At 32.3% G+C, this 21,730-nt stretch overlaps 3 protein-coding genes across 4 annotated transcripts; 1 reads left to right on the top strand and 2 right to left on the bottom strand.

Annotated features, from left to right (window-relative positions):
* Nucleotides 1-207: 207 nt before the first annotated feature.
* Nucleotides 208-1,281, bottom strand: LOC107013355. The gene has a single exon (XM_015213285.2). The coding sequence runs from the start codon at nucleotides 1,183-1,185 to the stop codon at nucleotides 514-516; it is 672 nt and encodes a 223-aa protein (XP_015068771.1). The 5' UTR covers nucleotides 1,186-1,281; the 3' UTR covers nucleotides 208-513.
* A 10,567-nt stretch (nucleotides 1,282-11,848) lies between these two features.
* Nucleotides 11,849-16,538, top strand: LOC107008126 (glucose-1-phosphate adenylyltransferase large subunit 1). The gene is made up of 15 exons (XM_015207047.2): nucleotides 11,849-12,097; nucleotides 12,510-12,745; nucleotides 13,058-13,180; nucleotides 13,434-13,604; nucleotides 13,795-13,887; nucleotides 14,045-14,128; nucleotides 14,229-14,284; nucleotides 14,484-14,577; nucleotides 14,700-14,885; nucleotides 14,995-15,075; nucleotides 15,168-15,254; nucleotides 15,338-15,442; nucleotides 15,594-15,700; nucleotides 15,794-15,854; nucleotides 16,110-16,538. The coding sequence occupies exons 2-15, from the start codon at nucleotides 12,512-12,514 to the stop codon at nucleotides 16,209-16,211; spliced, it is 1,584 nt and encodes a 527-aa protein (XP_015062533.1). The 5' UTR covers nucleotides 11,849-12,097; nucleotides 12,510-12,511; the 3' UTR covers nucleotides 16,212-16,538.
* A 391-nt stretch (nucleotides 16,539-16,929) lies between these two features.
* LOC107008154 lies at nucleotides 16,930-20,955 on the bottom strand. Of its 2 annotated transcripts, XM_015207081.2 has the most exons (4): nucleotides 20,803-20,955; nucleotides 18,846-20,112; nucleotides 18,608-18,633; nucleotides 16,930-17,962 (listed from the first exon to the last, which is right to left on the bottom strand). In XM_015207081.2, the coding sequence occupies exons 2-4, from the start codon at nucleotides 20,038-20,040 to the stop codon at nucleotides 17,213-17,215; spliced, it is 1,971 nt and encodes a 656-aa protein (XP_015062567.1). In that variant the 5' UTR covers nucleotides 20,041-20,112; nucleotides 20,803-20,955; the 3' UTR covers nucleotides 16,930-17,212. The 2 variants fall into 2 exon arrangements, with proteins under 2 accessions (XP_015062567.1, XP_015062568.1); XM_015207082.2 differs by lacking the exon at nucleotides 20,803-20,955 and having other exon boundaries at nucleotides 18,846-20,114.
* Between the last annotated feature and the right edge of the window lie 775 nt (nucleotides 20,956-21,730).

Raw genomic sequence — 21,730 nt, 5'->3', positions numbered from 1 at the left:
TTATCTATCCATTTGTTACTTTTTAAAAAAATTGAGATGAAATTCAAATTGTGATTATAAAAGTTAAATATCAATATGTTAAATAATTGAGATTAATCGGATCAAATTGGGCGGGTCAAGACCCAACTCGTTTTAGCTCATTTGAGCCCAAAGTAAATTTGGGCTGGTCAAGAACCAACTCGACTTTTATTTCAAACCATTTCAATATTCCCAATTTTAACCTAACCTGTCCATTTAAATCCACTTGAATATGATGACATATAGAACAAAATACACCTAATTTTTTCGTGTACATATCTAAAGGCGCCAAAACTTAATAACGTACCAAAATTAAAATGTATATAAGCAATTAGGTCCTGATTTTATGCAAGTTAACTTTTAACTATGCACAAACTTATTTTTGTCACTTTTTTTAAATAGTTAAATTGAAATAGCTATAAACTTACATTTGTTTTCTTAACTAATTTTTTTTTCCGATCACCTAATGTGTTATAGTTAAACTCAGATATTTTTTCAAGATATTAAACTTGAAAACTCTTCTTCCTTCAATAATCTTTGTTGTCTTGCAATAAAGGCCTCAATAGTTTTCCTAAATTCGCCATTGCTCATCCCATCCTCTGGATATGAATATGATTTTGTCGTCATCGCTGGTTTTACACTATCAGTATCTATATTTTTCAAGCATCCAACTGTAGCTGACCTGTTCATTCTTTTTCTACTTTTTTTCTCATCATGAGCCAAACATAAAGTGTTTTCCGAATGACTACGATGAATTCTCTTCTCTAATCGCCTTTCTGCTACAATGCTCTGTTTCCTCTGTTGATCACAATTAGCCTCCTTTACGGCAATACTCTGTTTTTTGCTCTGTTCATAATAAATCGAATATTTTTGTGTGTACTCATCATATAAATCGAATTTAATGCTGTCCGTGGAACTATTTGATTTGAAGAAGAGGATGATAACAATGGCGTTTACAAGGACAAAGACGAATCGAGGAGTAACGAGGGTGAAATCAAATCCCTTGAAATAATTGAGTGGTAATTGAGTGGAAAATCTTGAGATTACTACGAAAAATATACAGAATTCGATGAATCGAAAAAACATTGTCACTCTTTGACGTTTTTTGTACCTTATCATGGCATTTGCTTTCTCTGATTTGATGTTGTGGAAATTTAAAGATTCCATGTTTACACAAATGAGTTTTAATTAGGGAAATGATTTTGTTTTTGAAATTCTGAGGATTTTAGGAGTAACGTGGGAGTATATATATAGGCTATACAAGTGTGTATTTTTTGGATTTTTTTTTTCTCATTTTTTGTTAATGGTTTAAATAGATGCTTGTCGTTTTCACTTTTTCTTTTTTTGGCTACATTGAAAGAAACCAATATATTTTTTTCCAAGCTACGTGACTGAATTCATGAGAATAAATTTATTTTATTTGTGAGTGCATCTTCTTTTAGATGAATAATTTTATGTAGTTAAGACTTTTATTTGTCAAATAAAGTATGCACACTTGCACATGTGTTTTAATATATAGTCATGTTATTCACTTCTGGCAACTATTTATAACTTTCAATAATACCAATAAAAAGTTTCTTCTTCTTCTTCTTTTGTTTTATCGATTAAGAGACAGTTTACGTTATGTAACAGTATTTTTTTCCCTTCAAATTTCCAATTATTCCATTGTCTCTCTGTGTTTAGTACAAGTGGTTATAACAATTCACTGTGTTTTTGGAACAAGAAGTAGAAGTTACATAAACCTTATTAGTTAACGAACTAATTACTTAAATAAAATATTATGTATTTTATCAAATCTTGGTGTCTTCATAGATATGATCAAATTTAAGTATAGTTTATTTTAGCTATATTATATCTAAGTGAATTAATATGTATATGACATATATAACAAATCTCGTTGGTCTTTCTCAGTTATCTATCTTGTATGAGAAAACTTATGTCTAGGTATTCATATATTATTGGTCACCTACCTTCTTCCTTACAAACTAAGAAACTCTCACAAGAAAAATATGTAGTACTGTATCTTTTTATTATTATTATGATGGGCTCATAATTGTCGGATCAATGTTACCTCCTCTTTTTTTTTTTTATATTCAGCATTCTGTATTTTGTTTTAAGGCATGATTAATTTAAATTTATAATAAAAATAATTTCTTCTTCTTTTTCTCTGTGTTTAATAAAGTGGTGTCATATCAAAGATGATTTATTTAAAATTTCAAATCTAAAATCTTTAACTATAGACGTATAGACCTTTATCACTGTATCATAATCTTTAATAATAATCACTAATTTTATTGATTTTTATTTTACAATATTTCAATAAAATATTGTTTTGTTCTTTGAGTTTCTGAAAAGCCTCCCAGTAAAGTAAGCAATTCTTAAGCCGAAACACTTGTAGTGGAATTTCCTTTTTAATACCGCGCGATTTTATAACAAATTAAATAATATAATTTTAAGCATCATAAATAATATTACTTATTCAATTATAATTAACTTTGAATATATATCCATTCTTTGATATATAATATAATATAAGTATTTAATACAAATAAAATTATTTTCAGATATGATATTTGTAACCGCGATGGAGACAACAAGGGGCCAACATTTTCGTTTATAAAGCAAAAGGAAGCAAAAGAAACCACTTCTTTTTTATTTTATTATATTTTTTTCTTCATAAAAGAAACCACACAATTTCCACTTTTTATATCTCACTACTACATGCCCAAAATCATTGAGCTTGCACCCCATAATTTTAACTTTTAATTTAGGCAACATTGCTCGAAAGACCCTTATATTTGAGTTTGTTTCAATTTAAGTATTCGGTTAATAAGGTTATAGATAAAAGGGTGTCACTAGTGTCAGAAAAATGAGCTCATAGTTTGGTTATTCGTCCAAACCCTTCATATTTTAATGGGTTGGGCGAGTGATTTTTCATATGGGTAAAATATGGATTGATACTCATATTTGAACCATAAAAATATGGGTAAAATATGAATTAGTCAAATAGATTAAGTTTCTAACTTTTCTTCACTCAAAATTCACGATATCACTAAAAATAATGTAACTTCTCTTCTTTTTTATGTTATTCTATTAACTAACTGTTCTTCTCTATAATTGAAAAGGTGAAGTCTTTGACCCTCCAAAAATATATAATCCAAATGTACATTTCTTTTGTTAGTGTTAAAGAATGACAAAAGTCCCACATCGGTGATTAATGAGATGGGTGGACTCCTTATAAGGCTTGGGCAATCCTCCTCCCTTTGAGCTAGCTTTTGGGGTGTGAGTTAGGCCTAAGACCTAATTTTACATGGTATCAAAGCAGGGCCCGTCTCACCCGATGTTGGGGTCCCCAAAATTAAATTGCCCACGCACCACATGCTAAGCACTGGGCGTGAGGTGGGGTGTTAAAGAATGACAAAAGTCCCACATCGGTGATTAATGAGATGGGTGGACTCCTTATAAGGCTTGGGCAATCCTCCTCCCTTTGAGCTAGCTTTTGGGGTGTGAGTTAGGCCTAAGACCTAATTTTACAGTTAGTTATAATTACATTTTATTTATTTATTTAATTTTATATGGGATAATCAATAATAGTGTAAATAAGCAAATATGTATTAGTATTGACATTGCTTGAAGTGAGTTAAGCATGTTTCAGTCCTAAATACAAATATTCATTTACTTTGAAATTAATAATATTTTCATCTTGTTATTACATAAATTTATTTTCTATTGAAAAATTATAGGATTTTTTTAAAAAATTTTATGATACATTAAAACTAAATGAAGCATGTTCAACATTTTTCATCTAAAAAAAGACTAAAATATACGGGCGGGTTGAATTACTTATCCATTTTATGTTTACCCATTTACAACCCGCTCACATTTGATCCAACCCGCCCATTTGCCATCACTAGATGCAATTAATAATTCGAATTAAGTATAAGGATCTCCTACGTTATTGCTCAATATTATAAGTATTAAGAACAAAAATCAGGGCAATTATATATACTACAGATTTCTTTATGTACTCACTACTCACAATATTACTATCCATGAAACTTTCAGATTTTTTGGATAGATATAAATGGCAAAAAAGTGGACAATGTCATTAAATCATGTCAAAAACTTGTAATAATGGTGATTAGAATTATTAGTTAAAGAAATAATCTTGCTTGAGAAATTAAACTTAGAGATAGTTAGACCTTACAATTTTAGTTAGTAGAAGTTGACATAGCAATTTAATTTGTATTAATGTTTTTAGAATTTGTACGCATTCCACTTTAGATATGTAATTGTTGAGTTAGGTTTGTCAAAATTAAACTTCAAACACATTGTCTGAAATTTGTTAAAATCAAATTTCAAAAGTTACGTATGAATGAAGTTCATTCATTTTTATTTGGATTTTATCTTAGATAAAACTTTGTATACAATGTATGAAGTTAAAATTTATTAAGATTAGCTTCAAACACTCATATAACTAAAGTTATTCCAAAGTAGATATACATTTTTATTTTTTTATTTTTCTAAAAAGAACATATCAAAAGTTAAATTAGAGACTTCTCGGGTGCTCGGGTATACATGCACTTTACCCGCTATACTGTGTTAAAGTTTGATCGGGGCATCGGTCCATCGAGTAGCCCAGTTCAATGATGATTGGGCTTGAGGGCGGCTTAGAAGCCCACATCTATAGGCTCCATTACACATTAATTGCGTGGTCTGACTTCGAGTTTGTATAAGTAGTCACGTTTATATATGTATAATTCGCCAGATATATAAATACATATGTATAACATACAATTATGTAACCGGTATACACATACAAATTCACCTCCCTCCCACTCCCTCACTCGTTTTTCTCCTCCCTCTCTCAATCTTGCTTGCCATATATACAAATGCATATGCATAATATACAATTGAAACCGATATACATATACAATTCACCTCTCTCCCATTCTCCGTCATCTCTTGCTCGCCATATATACAAATGCATCTGCATAATATACAATTATCTGACCGATATACATATACAATTCATCTCTCCCACTCTCTGACGTCTCTTTCTCACCTCTCTTCTTCTTCTCCCAATCTCGCTCGCCTCTCTCCTCACTCTCCCAATCTCACTTGTCTCTCTCCTCCCTCTCCCAATCTCGCTTGTCATATATACAAATACATATGTACAATGTACAATTATCTGACCGATATACATATATAATTTACCTCTCTCCCACTCTTTGCCCTCTCTCGCTCGCCTCTCTCCTCCCTATGACATGTAACTACAAATTTTAATTATCAAACTATAGTTATGGAGAGTAATTAAACTATTTTTGAGTGACTATAAGTGAAAGTTCCTCTTAATAAATCGATATATTAAGTCTTATAATTTTTTAAAGTAAATGTACTTTCTTTTTTTCTTTGGAGCAACGATCAAAATTTTAAATAAATCAAAGCAAAGCCTTCTAATCTTTGATTCCCGATAGCTACGGGAGGCTGGAATGGAAGGCACTAGGATTCAAGACAACGAGCAGAATTATTCTGCTATTTGGCCTAATTAATCAAATAATGTCTTAAAGTCATAACATTCTGTGTAATTCTCTAATTGCAAACTTAATGCTTCTAAAAGGGCCTTTTAGGAAGAGATAAGGATAGTATGAATTAACTAAGACCTAATTTTGTTTATTAAATCGAACTTAATTAGGTCTTAATCAACTATTAAGTAGTAATTAGTTATCCAACCTATGCAACAAGACGCTTTACTTCTTCTAGCTCTTAGACTGGCAAGGCATGGATGATTATTATTTATTTGTTGATTCCATCCGGTATAAGCTAAGGTACCCATATTGAAATTTGATTAAATTCATATTCGCATTGAAAAGTCCCACATTGGAGATTAACTACTCCCTAATAAAGGTAACCCCCATATCCCGGGGTACTCAAACCCAAAAGCCTAAATTAAAAATGAATAAATATAAATGTGTAAATAAGCTAATAATCGTTATCTACCTACACTCGTCTCAATCAAAGTTAATTAAGTTCAGGTTTGTATCTTCTAGTTTGATTTTTTTTTCTCTGTCCATAGTTTATTTTACAAATCTGAATATTGTTGGTTGAGTTATTAGTCACGAGTCCGCCCTGCTTTTGAGGCTTTTCGATCTAAAACCCCTTTGGCTTATAAAACCTTAATTCCTTACTGATATCGGTTTCTGATACCAAAAAGGAGGGGGCTATTTACTATACATGAAAAAGGACCAAAAAAAAATTTCTGCGCCTATGACATGAATACTGGAATTCTAAATACTACTGTATTGGAAAAATGCATCAATTCTTCTGAAGATGTAATGGATTTGATTCATGATGATGATGTTCTTAAGGTGTGGGGGATTTTTCCAATTATTAAAAAAGAAGTGGAAAGACGAAAGTTAGGCTTTTCGTTACTATTATATTTCTAGTCTTTACCATTCTGAATGTAAACTCACGGATATTTATGTATCATAGTGTTGCAGTATATGATTATGTATCCGTACTTAAATGTGTTTCATTATGTTTGTTGCAACTTCAGTTTCGCTAATAGTAACCTTCAAACTTACTCCCGTTTAGCTGTTGTTTTAGTTGTAGTTTTGGTTGGTTTGTTGTAGCGATTGCTGCAATTTTGGTCAAGTTTCTGTTATTCCTTTGCCATATAAGCTAGTTTTTTCTATTGCTTTGATGCAGAGCTTTTTTGACAAATTTTTTTGGTGAATATTTATTGAAATTTTACTCTTGCTTTAGCTGCTGTTTTAGTTGTAGTTTTGATTGCTTTTCTATATTAGATGGATTGGATAGTTAATTTCAAAAAAAGCTCAATAAGAGGGTATTTTTGTAATCAACCACTTATTTTTAGGAAGTATGCTATGGTTATGATTTTTAGTACGATAAATCAAATAATCAATATAACTAATCCTAGCATAACTTGTATTTAAACCAAACGATCCTTACATTGTAAAAGAGTGAAACACAAAAACGAAGAAATGTGCTTTTGACAAGAGGAAATTGCTCGGATGGTAAGCACTCCTCACTTCCAACCCAATGATTGCGAGTTCGAGGCACCAAAGAAGCAAAAGGGGTGGAAGCTCCTAAGGGAGGATAAAATAAAAAAAAAAATAAGAAATGGGCTTTTTAAGCCCATTTTCTATTTGGACCGTAATAATCTCAATCACGACAGACGGCTGGCTGATTCACGTAAAAGGCTACTGTAGGCCCATTTAGTTTTTTTTTTTCCTCTTTGTTAAAATTTTTTGTATATATAAGTGGTTTTGTTAGTGGGACAAAAACAAATAACAATTTTCGAATAAAATGCATCTATTTGGTTATGGATATTACCTACTTCTATTATATATTGTAATCAAATATTCTAAAACAAATTTAATTTTTTGAAAAGATTAATAATGAAAAATTACGCGGCGAAGCAAACTTATATTATTTAATTACTCATTATAGCTATAGTTTGTATTCAGAATTAACATTATACATTAATTACGTGGGTTGACTTTGAGTTTGTATAATTAGTCACGTTTGTATATGTATGATTCGCTAGGATATATACATATGTATAGTATAATATACAATCTATATACATATACAATTCACCTCTCTCCCACTCTCTGCCCTCTCTCGCTCGCCTCTCTCCTCCCTCTCTCAATCTTGCTCGCCTCTCTCCTCCCTCTCTCAATCTCTCTTGTATCTCTCCTCCCTCTCCTAATTTCGCTTGCCATATATACAAATGCATATGTATAATATACAATTATATAAATATACAGTTCACCTCTCTCCCTCTCTCTGTCCTCTCTCGCTTGACTCTCTCCACCCTCTCTCGATCTCATTCACCTCTATCCTCCCTCTCCCAATCTCGCTCTCTTCTCTCCTCCCTCTCTCAATCTCTCTTGCCATATATACAAACAATATACAATTATCTAACCAATATTCATATATAATTCACCTTTTTCCCACTCTTTTCTCCCTCTCTCGCCTCTCTCTTCTCTCTTCCAGTCTCACTCGCCTCTCTCCTCCATATAACATGTTGCTATAAATTGTAATTATCAAACTATAGTTATAGAAAATAATTGATTATTTTTAAATAGCTGTATGTGAAAGTTTCCGAATAATCATTGATATGTGACCATGTAAATATTTTTGTTCTTTATATTTGCAAAATTCAGTTGGATACTACAATTGATAGGTTTCTAATTCTTGGACCCCTGCGCCTATTTTAGTGGAGCGAAAATCATGATACTGCATCACATTTATTATCACTTGTCAGTTGTCACTATACTATTTTGTGTAATCCCTTTCGTTATTAATTTCGTATTCAGAATTAAATAATGAAATCATATAATATATGAAAACACTCTTATATTATTATTTTAGAGAGGAATAAAGTTGAGTACATATTATCTGTTCTAAATTTTATATATGTGATTTCACTAAATTGATCAAGTTGTGTTTGTATGGAGGAGGCAAATATTTTTACTATGGAAACAAGCTCCTTAATAAATGAGAAAATTGATATATTGATCAAAGTTGTGTTTGTTTGGACTAATTTATATTCTCTTACCAAACATTAAAAAAATAAATATGAAATTGTGGTACAATTCAGTGGCTACACAATCTGTCTTACACCTTTATTAGTGGACATTTACCTCTTTTCGAAACCATAATTTAAAAAGTTACAGTTTTAATCCATTTAAAAAAGAATATTTATTTTATTTTTTTAATTAACTTTTATATAATTAAAGTCATAAAATTAAGTAAAATTTTTGTATTATACATTTCCAATATGAAAAAGAAAAATTCAAAAATAATCTTGTTTTTTAAAATTTGATATTGTTACGACTATATAAATAAATTAAAACAGATGGAATAACTTTAACGCAATTCATTGTGAGCCGTTGACGCTTCTCTCTTTGCACAGGTTATTATGATAATAGAGAAGAATTTGGCAGCGTATGATAAGGAACCGTTGTTTCATTCTTCTGCAATTTTGGGTCGCTTTCTTTTCCCAGAGGATTAGTCAAGATATCATTAATAATTAAATATGTCATAGATATTTTGCATAAAAGAAAAAAATAATTGATTTTAAATAATTATGTTAAAATTGTTATACAATTCATTGTACTATATGGAATTGTTGTCGTTAGTACATCACAAAAAATAATATAAACTCTATTATAAGTAATCAGTATTATTGGTGTACTGAAAACAACTCAGTGAAAGTAGAATAATATAGGCCCGTTTGGATGGGCTTAATAAAAGCAGCTTTAAAAAAGTACTTTTGAAAGTGCTGAAACTTATTTTTAAAATAAGCAGTTATGTGTTTGGATAAAAGTGCTGAAGTTGCTATGCCAAACGTGAAAAGGGAAAAATGGAAGAAAGAGATGTTAGGATTATGTTGTAATTTGGAGATTGTATAAAAATATTAAGGGCAAAAAGATAAAAATGTGGTCAACTTAAAACAGCTTATAAGCTAAAAAAAAAAAAGCACCCCTACCCCAGCTTTTAACTTTTGGCTTAAAATAAGTTTTTTTTAACTTAAAATAAGTTGTTTTGAGTATTGCCAAACAACTAAATAAGTCAAAAATCAGCTTTTAAGTCAGTTTGACCAGCTTTTAAGCTGAGCCAAACAGGCTCTATATATAATAAGGATAATGCCCAAGTATCTCCTTAACCTATGTCTAAAATTTTAGAGATACACTTATACTATACTAAGGTCCTATTAACCCCTGAATTTATTTTATAAGTAGTTTTCTACCCCTTTTTAACCTACGTAGCACTAGTTTGAAAAAAAAAGTCACGTAGACCAAAAAGGGACAGAAAATTATTTAAAAATAAGTTCAGGGGATAATAGGACCTTAGTATAGTATAATTGCGTCTCTGAGATTTCGAGCATAGATTGAGGGGATACTTGTGATTATCCCTATATAATATAGTTATTTGGTAAATAATAATCAGCCACTTAAATAATATTACAAACATGATCAAAAATCGATTTTATATATATATATATACATAAATCAATGTTGTAAAAATAATTTTATCAAAATAACTTATTTAGTATTTTGGTTATATGAATGGAGTAAGTGACATACATATAAAGATGGGTGGAATCTTCCAAATAGTGAAAGAAGACAAGCACATTTTTACATTAAACCTTCAATTATCTAACTAATCTCTAACATGCACTGTCTCATTGTCTCCTTCACAATCCAATCCTCATTAATTCATCTTTTAACATCTTTATTTATTTTTCTAAGGTCTTTAGCTAATTAATTCAACAAAACACCCAACATATCATCTCCTTTTTGCTTTACGAGAATTTGAGCCGTCAAAACGGTCTTAGTTATGGATCAGTCCAACTCAATTCAATTAATTATTAGGATAGGTTTGAAATACAAGTTCCTAAGCTCTTATAAAATTAGGAATTTATAAGTCTGATCCATATAAGTTCATAATCTTTAAGACTTGATCAAGGCCGGGTCGAGGTCGGCCCATGGCCCTAATTTTTGTTTATATAAGGTATATAATCTAATCATTTATATACACTATATGTTGTAATATGATGAATCTTACCAGACTTTGGTAGTCCAAATACATGTATCTCGAAATATATAGACTCAAAATTAGTATAATTTGTTCTACATACACTCTATCCAAGTAGATTCTCATGAATCTATGATACACAGACAAATCTCGTGCTCTCGCTACCCTCTCATCTTGCTTGTCACTCTCTTATATTGGTCGCATATCGAGTATGCGAGATACACGCTGATTACACTAGATTATTTTTTTTTGCTAGTGTTATTGAAACAACAACATTAGCAGTTTGAAAAGAAAAAGAAAAAAAAGCTAGTCCCTCGCTCTCCCTCTATGATTGGATTGGATTGAACATTTTCAAGATTAAAGCCCTTTAAATTTCTTAGCCCACAAAGCTTGGATCAGATGAAGCTGAACTAATCTTTTTAATCACTTTAACTAGAATAAAATGATAATATTTGAATCAATTTTAGGTACCATTCAGCATAATTTATAAAAGTTTAAATGAATCATACCAACTCTCTCCATGGTAAAAATGTCAAATTGGGAAAGAACATCAATGCCAGAATACTTTCGGATAGATAAGTGGCCTACACTAATAAAGTGTAACATTATGATGATAAATTATTTGAAGATTTTGGTATGAAATTGTCAACTAATCTCCAACTAAATAATGTCCGACCCCACCAAATTTTTTAACGGACAAAGATCTCTCTAAGACTATAGTAGTATATAAAATGACATTCATGAGTGTGGAAATTGTATATAGTTTAATTTAACTATTTTCTTGCAAATCATATGGTTCATAGAATAATATTAACAATAAAAAGACAGGTGTTTGGCCTGTAATGGGTCTCTATTGTCCAGATCTTGGTGGACCCTACACACTATGACGTCTGTCAATTAATCTTGGAAAAATAACTGTTAGCACGACTTTTCCAGTCTAATTTTCAGTGATTTTATTTAATAATGACTAAGTTTTATCGCTAAAAAAAATTCAAATATTTTTCTTAAATTTTATATTATTTAATTATTTTAAATGATAATGAAGATTTTATCAAAATAAAAGTGAATAAAGAGAGTAAATGTGAAGATTTTCAAATGTTTTATAATTTGAGGATCTAAATAAATTTAAAGAGTTGTTAATATATTTAGGGAAAATAAAATATTATTTAAGTTAAAATAAATATTGGAAAAAGTTATGGGGTGTATACGTTAAAAACTTGTATGTAAATAGGGATATGGAAATGAGTATAAATAGAAAGATTAGCAAGGTTTCTCGTGAGGGTTCACAAGCCAATAAAGCTGATCACACTCCCCTTTGTCCACTTGATCACTCAATTACACAACTTCTTGTGATTCACTGTCAATTCTAGATCTCCTTAAAACTTTTTCTTAATTACTTTTCAAGATTCTTGATTCTACACCACTAGCAATTTTCCATTTTTTCTTTCACTGATTTTGGTTACTTGTTTGACATTCTTGTTTTCAAGATCCAAACATCATCACTTTCCAGGTTCAAAATCTTGTTTCTTTTTTATTTTGTCTTTTAATGCTATAATATTGAGGAACTCCACAGGTGAATTTTTATGATATGGGTTCACCCTTTAGCTTTCTTTGTAATATGGGTGAATTTTTATACATATATTTTCTTTGTATAAATTTTAGAAAATATATGTATAAAATACCTAATTTTATGTAGAGATTCATGTTTTTGTGGTAATGCTATGGGTTTAAGTACTGAGCATATAGTTAGCTTGGGTTTTGGGTTTACCGACCATTTTTTTTTTTAATTAGTGATATTTTCTTTATGTATTTTATACTTTTCTTGGTTGCTTAGAAATTACACATACTTTATTGAGATTTGAATAAATCTATTTGATTTGGATCCGTTGATATGGGATTGCTGATTTGTTGATTGGCTGCAGAAATGGATACTTGTTGTGCGGCTATGAAATCGACGGTTCATTTGGGGAGAGTGAGCACTGGTGGCTTTAACAATGGAGAGAAGGAGTTTTTTGGAGAGAAGATCAGAGGGAGTTTGAACAACAGTCTCAGGATTAATCAGTTGTCGAAAAGTTTGAAACTTGAGAAGAAGGAGAAGAAGATTAAACCTGGGGTTGCTTACTCTGTGATCACTACTGAAAATGACACAGAGACTGTGGTAATAATCAATTCTTTTCTCTTTATTAGGACATGTATGCTTCAAATAATGCCATAATAGTGTTGTAGATATGGTGGAAACAATCTCATATGAACTATATTGTGAATGGAAGCGAATCCAATATTTAAGATTGTTAGCATTGAACTCACCATACTTATAATATTATGGGTTGTGAGTTTAATTTTGTTGAAGTTCTAGTACTAGTCTTTTGCTATATATTTGTTTCGTGTTGAGAAGATATTCTGTTCGGTTAAGCTTACAATATTTATCTGCATCAGTCTGTGATTGTGATTGTTTGTTGGACTTATGTAGTTCGTAGATATGCCACGTCTTGAGAGACGCCGGGCAAATCCCAAGGATGTGGCTGCAGTCATATTAGGAGGAGGCGAAGGGACCAAGTTATTCCCACTTACAAGTAGAACTGCAACCCCTGCTGTAAGAGATTTGTCTTTGCTCATGAAAGTTTTATCAATTTTTTGTTTTAGATGCTTAATGTCCAGTTAAAACTCTCTTCCAAGTTACTTTTGTTTATCTCGTGTTAAATTTCAGATTTTTTTTTAATGATATGTTATTTTTTGATTTCTACATCGATTAACAATAGATAGAATAGGTGTACAAGATTGCAAGTTGATGTCCACTCCGTAGTCAATTTCTTAAGATTCTGATGTTTTGTGCAACATGGCACCAGGTTCCGGTTGGAGGATGCTACAGGCTGATAGACATCCCAATGAGCAACTGTATCAACAGTGCTATTAACAAGATTTTTGTGCTGACACAGTACAATTCTGCTGCCCTGAATCGTCACATTGCTCGAACGTATTTTGGCAATGGTGTGAGCTTTGGAGATGGATTTGTCGAGGTTTGAGACTATACTTCTGGATTAGTCTTGCTAGATATGACAGCTGAGCTAATTAATATGAGTAAATTTGCTGGTCCTCCAAGTGAATTGTTCACAAAAAATCTGTAACAATTTCTGATGATTATTTTCATTTTTTTTTCTGCTTTCTTGCTTCGTTTTACTGACTGAAAGGGATTCCGTCATTAAACAGGTACTAGCTGCAACTCAGACACCTGGGGAAGCAGGAAAAAAATGGTTTCAAGGAACAGCAGATGCTGTCAGAAAATTTATATGGGTTTTTGAGGTTTGTCTCTACAAATCTTTAGGACACTAATCCACCACTGCTCTCTTCTGTCGACCGGATATAATTTCTGAAAAATGTTTCATTATTTTTTCTTGAATCAGTTGTTATGTACAGACATATACTACTTTTGTGTTTACAACGCAACCAATTCTTGCAGGACGCTAAGAACAAGAATATTGAAAATATCCTTGTATTATCTGGGGATCATCTTTATAGGATGGATTATATGGAGTTGGTGCAGGTATGTCAACTTTAACTACCTACACACTCCTCATTCTTTGTTTGCCTTTTTTTTTTCTTTTAAAAAACAAAGTTTCTGACTGCCTCCGATCTTCAAACAGAACCATATTGACAGAAATGCTGATATTACTCTTTCATGTGCACCAGCTGAGGACAGGTTTGTTTAAATTCCAATAAGAAACAACTAGTATTGGTTAAGTGAATTGAGTGAGATCAGAAACAAGATGGAGAAAGAATGCTTCTCCTCTAAAAATGATATGCATACGCTATACATTACTTCAAAGTAAAAACATCACCACATTTTTTAATACCTTATTGTAATTATGTTAAGCTGAGATTTAAGCTTTACTTATCAGCCGAGCATCAGATTTTGGGCTGGTCAAGATTGACAGCAGAGGCAGAGTTGTCCAGTTTGCTGAAAAACCAAAAGGTTTTGAGCTTAAAGCAATGGTAGGTTTAGTTGAACTCTTTCTTTTAGTATATGTGCTGATTTCTTTCTAAACAAATTTTTGTGGTTTACATTCAGACTAGTGTTCCTTTAGAATTTAACTCATTTATTTCTTGTGCTGCAGCAAGTAGATACTACTCTTGTTGGATTATCTCCACAAGATGCGAAGAAATCCCCTTATATTGCTTCAATGGGAGTTTATGTATTCAAGACAGATGTATTGTTGAAGCTCTTGAAATGGAGCTATCCCACTTCTAATGATTTTGGCTCTGAAATTATACCAGCAGCTATTGATGATTACAATGTTCAAGTAAAGGATCTTGGATCTTTCGATTGAAATTATCTTTATGAATTGAGTACATTAGTTGCTCAAATAAAAAATTAGTTGTAGTTTTAATGAATTTATGCTATCTTGTCAGGCATACATTTTCAAAGACTATTGGGAGGACATTGGAACAATTAAATCTTTCTATAATGCTAGCTTGGCGCTCACACAAGAGGCATGTTGCAAATTCATCTTTGTACTTCTAACGACTAGCTCAGAAATTATTTTACATCAGTGCATAATCCAACTGATTAATTTCCATTGCAGTTTCCAGAGTTCCAATTTTACGATCCAAAAACACCTTTTTACACATCTCCTAGGTTCCTTCCACCAACCAAGATAGACAATTGCAAGGTAAGTGGGTAAATACTGCAAGTGTTTTGCATTAATTGGTCTTTTGTGGGTTCTAATAAGTTTTGTATTCTCTGCTTTTTCAGATTAAGGATGCCATAATTTCTCATGGATGTTTCTTGCGAGATTGCTCTGTGGAACACTCCATAGTGGGTGAAAGATCGCGCTTAGACTGTGGTGTTGAACTGAAGGTTTGCGTGTAGCCCTAATTTTTATCTTCCTTTGAATCTATTCCTGAACAAACACATTTATTTTCTTTAGTTTGTGAAAAATGCAGCAGCTTATTGTTTCTAGTACATTTTGTTGTAAAGTGTAGATCTCTAACACGTTTTACAACCACAGGATACTTTCATGATGGGAGCAGACTACTACCAAACAGAATCTGAGATTGCCTCCCTGTTAGCAGAGGGGAAAGTACCGATTGGAATTGGGGAAAATACAAAAATAAGGTAAATGAACATTGAATATTATCTTTTTTGACAAATGTATTTCATTTTCATACTTGAGAATTCTTTAATTTGATTATGGTTTCACTTATACAGGAAATGTATCATTGACAAGAACGCAAAGATAGGAAAGAATGTTTCAATCATTAATAAAGATGTAAGCTTTTTTTGCATCCTCCGACTTTCTTTAGCGTGTACTTATAGGGCGGAGGTTAGCTTCCCAACAACTATTGTTCACACAGTCAAGTTCAAAACACAAATTGCTGGTGTGCTTCTTGCTCGCGAGAAAGAAAGCAGAAGAGTGTTCAATTCAGATTTGATTGTTTGTAGCATGGGAGCACTTATATTTTTGAGACATACATAATTGATTGAATGAGACTCCCTGATGTTCTTTTCTTTGAAATATATTTAGGGTGTTCAAGAGGCAGACCGACCAGAGGAAGGATTCTACATACGATCAGGGATAATCATTATATCAGAGAAAGCCACAATTAGAGATGGAACAGTTATATGAACTAGGGATGCATCTCTTGTTGAACTAGTGGAAATCCAAATCTCAACTTGAATGACCTATTTTCCACAAAAACCTAGCACATTCAGCAGTTGACTCCCCGGAAGAAGCTTTCTATGCTCACATGTCCAAAATAAAACTAAAGTTGCTGCCTAGTTCATGTTCTAAGAGTCACATTATGTAAGATAGCATTTTGAAGAACTCAATAGTTTATTTATTGCTCAACTTAGGCTTTTCGTATTGTAAAAAACTCTACTTCAAAAAAATAAAAAATCTCTGATGATGCATCTCTTCTCTATTGGAATTCAATGATATCGTTCTTTGTTTTTACTACAGGGTGTAAAAATGGCGTACTTTGATTTTTCAAAATGGGAATATGTTTTTCTTATCCCCTGGTCTGTGTGAAAAAACATTTAAGATGTTGGTTTTAACAAGTAAGATCTTGCACCATATGCTCTCCATGTTGGAAAACACAAGTTACTGAATATGGAAATAGACCAAGTTGATTGTTTTCATGAAAAAGTGGCAGCTACAATCTTGAAAAACCGTTTACAGCATTGCAAAACCAGGTGAAAAAAAAGGCAATGTAGCAAAAGTCATAATCAATAAGCAGAGAAGGATATGTAGAAGAAAAAGAACTACTCAAAAGAATTATGCTTCCTACAAGTTAACTCAATCTCAACAAACAACAAGGCATGTCTAAAGTTGTCAGCCACCGGTGTTCTCCAAAAGTAAAGTTGGCATTGTTTAACTATCCCATGAACTTGGTTTCAGCCACAACAATCAAGACTGCACATAATCAATCACGAACCTCTTTGGCATGTAATTAGTGCTGTAAATAGTTGTATACATGCAGATGAAAGAAGCCAGATGAGTAGCTTGTTTGAGAAACAAGGTATCTGTGCATCGTTATGTTTAAATACAAAGCACCACCATCTAGGCAAATACAGAAGTCCAAATGAAAAATAAGATAAAAATACCTACTAGCGCCAACCTTTGACTTTTCAGAAACTCTTAGTGTTCCAAACAACTAAAGGGCCTTTTCTATGATATTCACATGGCTGAAAACCATTCATTGCCTTACCCATGAGGGCCATGGCACCAAGGCTTGGAAGTTGCTTCTTCTGGAAATCATCGAGCTCCAACTTTGAGGTTTGAGGCTCACAAACCACCACCGGTTGGGGCCTCTTTGGTGCATTGGTAGTCCTATCATGAAGCAACCTTTGAATCCAAGAATGAGAAGTCAAAGCCTCTAGATCTTTCTTGATAACACTCATAGAAGCAGCACTAGAGTTCATTGCTAAGTTTGCAGTGTTGTCGTGAACCATCAATTCTTTACCATGACGTTTACTAGACGATGCTAATTCAGAGTTAGCTATGGTTCCTTTAGGAATTTGGTTGAGGAACTTGTGTGATTTCTCATTAGATGTTTCTCCTACTAAACTGGAGCTTTTAGTACCAAAAGCCAAAGAACCGCAAGCACTCATTTTGAGGCGCTTAACCCATCTATTAGCTGGGTCATGTCCAAGAAGCCCTTCGGGACAGAAATCAGTTCTTGATGAACTGGGTTGTTCAGCACGGGCCAGTATTGATCCCAAGTCGAAACTTTCAGTTCTGGAAGAACTTGCCTCCATATTATCAGTTGGAGCAGGGAGCTCTAAGTTTATATCCAACTTGAGCTGTTTGTGTCCAGCTTCTTTCCTGGAGCCTTCAAGTGCAAGTGGACGGGAAAATGTTTGGTCCATTTTGTTCACCTGCAAGATATCTAATGGTCAAAATTAATCAAGATTCTAGATTACAAGCAATACAATGGAAATGTGAATATTACGAACTGTTTGATGACAATAATTAATCTATGGTTACAATACAGTGTTGGAGCACATGAAGCCTTTATGAATTCAAACAACAATCACTAGCCATCACTAAGCCTTGGATGATTTGGGGAGATTTCAGCTCAATCTTGTTTTCTACTAACAAATTCAAGGGAGCTCCAGTTACTAGACAGCCACAGGAGGTAAGAGTTCCCTGACTCTATCTATTCCCTAGACTTGACAGAATTGTCTTAATACAAATAAGATTAGGGATATTTAGTATAAATTAAAAGCTATTAGAAGTGTTTTTAGGCAGTTTATTGCAGAACATTTGCTCACATTCTAACTTGGTTGGCAACACGATCAATAACATTTTCCCACTTGGTTTTAAGCTTATCATACAATGAACAACAGTATCTGACCAATTCACTGTTAATTGATTTCTCACATCAGACTTGGAAACTAGCAGGTAGGAAGACAAATATGAAAGCAGTTAACAATACAAAATTCAAGATAAATCAAATACCCTCTTGGAAACCTGGCAAGAAGATAGGAATTTATGAAGAACTAAATAAATCTCAAGATTACCTTCTTTGCTATAGAAGAACTTGTACCTGCAAAATTAGAGGAAAGATAGATTCATTAAATGAGTAAAATTACGTATACTCAATCAGTACATCTCAAATTAAACCACTTTTTCTTTTCTTTTCAGTTAATCGCTGACTAAGCCTTAGAAAGATCACTTGATTCATTGATCAGTTACAACTTAGCAAGACGATGAACAAAATAAACTCTACTTAAACCACAAGCGGAGGATAGCACATACCACAAAGCTGGTTCTTCTCCTGAAACACATCCATGTCCATGGTATCAGTTTCAGCTGAAGATTCATTCTTTAACACAAATTCAGAACGCTTCCTGTCTTCTATATTGTCTTTTCTTTCACTGCCTGTGAAGCAATTTTGAATTTGAAGCTGCATTCCTCCCTTATAATGAACAAAAGATTTAGATTGCTTATCACGGCTACTTAATGATGCTTTCCCATTAATTTTACTCCACATCCTTGAATTACCGATTACATTGTTTCCTTCAAACAGACCAGCATCTGCTCCTTTTGTGATTAACATACTATGGATGGTCTGAGAAACGCAGGGACGATATCCAGTCATTCCCACTACAGAGTCCATGGTATTGCTTGTTCTCATTGACTCTACATCACGCAATGGATGTGGTAGCTTTTGTAACTCTGTTGGTTCAGTTACATGGGAAGGACCGGGTTCATTTTTTAACAACCTGACAAAGGAACTACCTGGATTCTTCTGGAACTCTTCTCCACCCATTTTTGGAAGAAGTTTTTTGCTTGTGGAGGGTGCATCTAGAAAGAATGAGTCATTCTGCATTAATTCTGGAGTGACCAATCTCCCATGTTCATGCTCCAACATTCCCAGTCTAGGCACTTCTTCTTTTGCAGCTAGGAATGATCTGCTCACGAAAGCTTTCTGTGTCTTTTCCGATTCTTTAGTTACATAATGGTCAGGATCTCGATATGGCACAATATGAGATGCTAAGTGACTTGGATTATCTATCAAAGGCCTCGATGCAACAGTGTGGCGACCAATGTCATATGGATGAGTCTTACCAAAATCCAAAGGATCCTGGAAGGGAGTTTTGACATTTTCACAAGGATTGTGCATTGGTAGGGACCAATTGCCTAGAGTTTCTTTTGCAATGGTTCTTGAACTTGTCTCGTTAATGACTTCAAACGTTTGAGTTTCAGATTCTCTTAATCTTTTGACGGATTTAGAGGACATTGTCTCCATTTTAACAATTGACTGGAGAGGCTTAGAATCTTTGTCATTTTCCTTGTTTCCAAGAGCAGTAGATGCATGATTTTGTGTTTCTGCCGTAGAATTGTAGCTTGTTCTAGTCCAATGTGCCATCCAAACAGATTGAACTGAATGTATAGACTTCCCGGTTCTACCATCACAATCCGAATGTGATTGTTTAACACGATCAGACATGATATCTGGCCTTAGATCTTGCTAATGTACTAGTTTTCCTTCAGTTGTTCATCAAAAGGTTGTCTCCATTACCTGGGAAAGAGAATTTTAAACAGCAATAAATCAAATTATATTTGTTGAATTGTGTGACCATCTCATCTTAAAACTTTGACATATACAAGTCCTTGTCCCATACCGCGTGAGTTCAAGTAATCCATCTCAAGCTTTTAGATATTCAGAGATAATATGATTTTACTTACTTAATTATACATCTTCACCAATAATCACACAATATTTTCCACTGTTGTTAGTTGATTTTGGATGCTAGTAAGGATTATGGCGTTAATCAGTACACAAAATCAACAATCATCAAAAGAAAAATTAAGACATCAAATCTCACCAACTATTTACTCAACAACTCGCACCCACACACCTTCTAAATATCCACAATTTTGACCATTACATCTGGGTTCACACCCCAACAAAAATCATAGAAAATATATATATTAAAAAATCACAAGAATTGCTAAAACTATTCCAAAATACAACAACATAAAATCTACAAAATCAAGTATTAACCAAGATTAAAGTCTCAGACCCAAAGTCAAAATTGGTACAAAGTCAAGTAAAACTGTTCCAAATTACAAATAACAGAAAATTGAAAAATGCTACAAAAATTCAAGTATTAAACCAAGATTCAAGCCTAAACCAAGAATTCATTCCATAGAAAAAGAGATTCAAATCTTTGACAGTAATATATTACCAATTGAAAAAGGAACTCACCAGCAAGTAAGACAGAATTTGAAGAAGGTAATTCTGTAAAAAAAAAAAAAAAAGGAGCAGAAAGTAGTGAAGGAGGAGATGAAGAAGCAAACACCAGAGAAAAAAAGTGAAGAAGCAGCATAACTAAATACAAGTCTCAAGACAAAAAAAAAATTACTAATCTATATATATATATAAATGAGGATCATAGAGGAGGTGATGTGGCACCTCTCACCTCCTCTATGACCTCCATTCATTTTTCTTTTTTTTTTTTTTTTTTTTGACATTTTTTCTTATTTTTTTCAATTATTTTTTTTTTATAAGCTTATACCTCTTTAATTATATAAATTCTATTCTTAAATTAGTATTAATTATATTCATATCCCTAAAACCTTTCATATTCATAACCTCTTAAACCTTTCATATTCATAACTTTTAATTATTTAATGTGAAAGGTTATATTAACACTATAAAATCACACTAAAATTGTGTGTTATTTTGTAATCATCTTTGGGTAGAGAATTAGTGGAAGAAATGTTACAATAATTGTAAGCTTTGAGGTGCATTATTTTTTCAAATATTATTTCATATATTACTTTTAATTAGCAAGTAAGGCTAATATGTCATCATATTTTTATTTCTTCTAGATAAATTATTTTGTTTTGTTGTCTTTGAGATTTATTTTATGACTATAATGTATTTGTTATTATTTTTCTTGACTCTTGTATATAGGATGAAATGATAACATCAAGCATGAAGATTAGTGGATTTTGAGTTATATATATTGATTATTTGTCCAAAATGATTATGTAGGAGAATTTATGATTAAATGTAATTTTCCCTTATTCTTTATGAGATATAATATTTTATTTTGTTAACTTTGAGATTCATTTTAGGACTAATAATTTATTTGTTATTATTTTTCTTGACTCTTGTATATAGAATGAAA

Source organism: Solanum pennellii, chromosome 1 (assembly GCF_001406875.1).
Source record: "Solanum pennellii chromosome 1, SPENNV200".
NCBI classification, from domain to species: Eukaryota; Viridiplantae; Streptophyta; class Magnoliopsida; order Solanales; family Solanaceae; genus Solanum; species Solanum pennellii.
This window is presented reverse-complemented; position numbering and strand designations above follow the sequence as displayed.

Bases quoted from the DNA above. Each gene is read 5' to 3' on its own strand.
- LOC107013355 (XM_015213285.2), bottom strand. From the start codon at position 1,185: ATGGAATCTTTAAATTTCCACAACATCAAATCAGAGAAAGCAAATGCC.
- LOC107008126 (XM_015207047.2), top strand. From the start codon at position 12,512: ATGGATACTTGTTGTGCGGCTATGAAATCGACGGTTCATTTGGGGAGA. The intron at 14,886-14,994 runs GTAAAGGATCTT...CTATCTTGTCAG, and splicing joins TTGATGATTACAATGTTCAA to GCATACATTTTCAAAGACTA. The intron at 15,255-15,337 runs GTAAGTGGGTAA...CTGCTTTTTCAG, and splicing joins CCAAGATAGACAATTGCAAG to ATTAAGGATGCCATAATTTC.
- LOC107008154 (XM_015207081.2), bottom strand. From the start codon at position 20,040: ATGTCTGATCGTGTTAAACAATCACATTCGGATTGTGATGGTAGAACC. The intron at 18,634-18,845 runs GTATGTGCTATC...CTAATTTTGCAG, and splicing joins GGAGAAGAACCAGCTTTGTG to GTACAAGTTCTTCTATAGCA. The intron at 17,963-18,607 runs GTAATCTTGAGA...GATATCTTGCAG, and splicing joins GTTCTTCTATAGCAAAGAAG to GTGAACAAAATGGACCAAAC.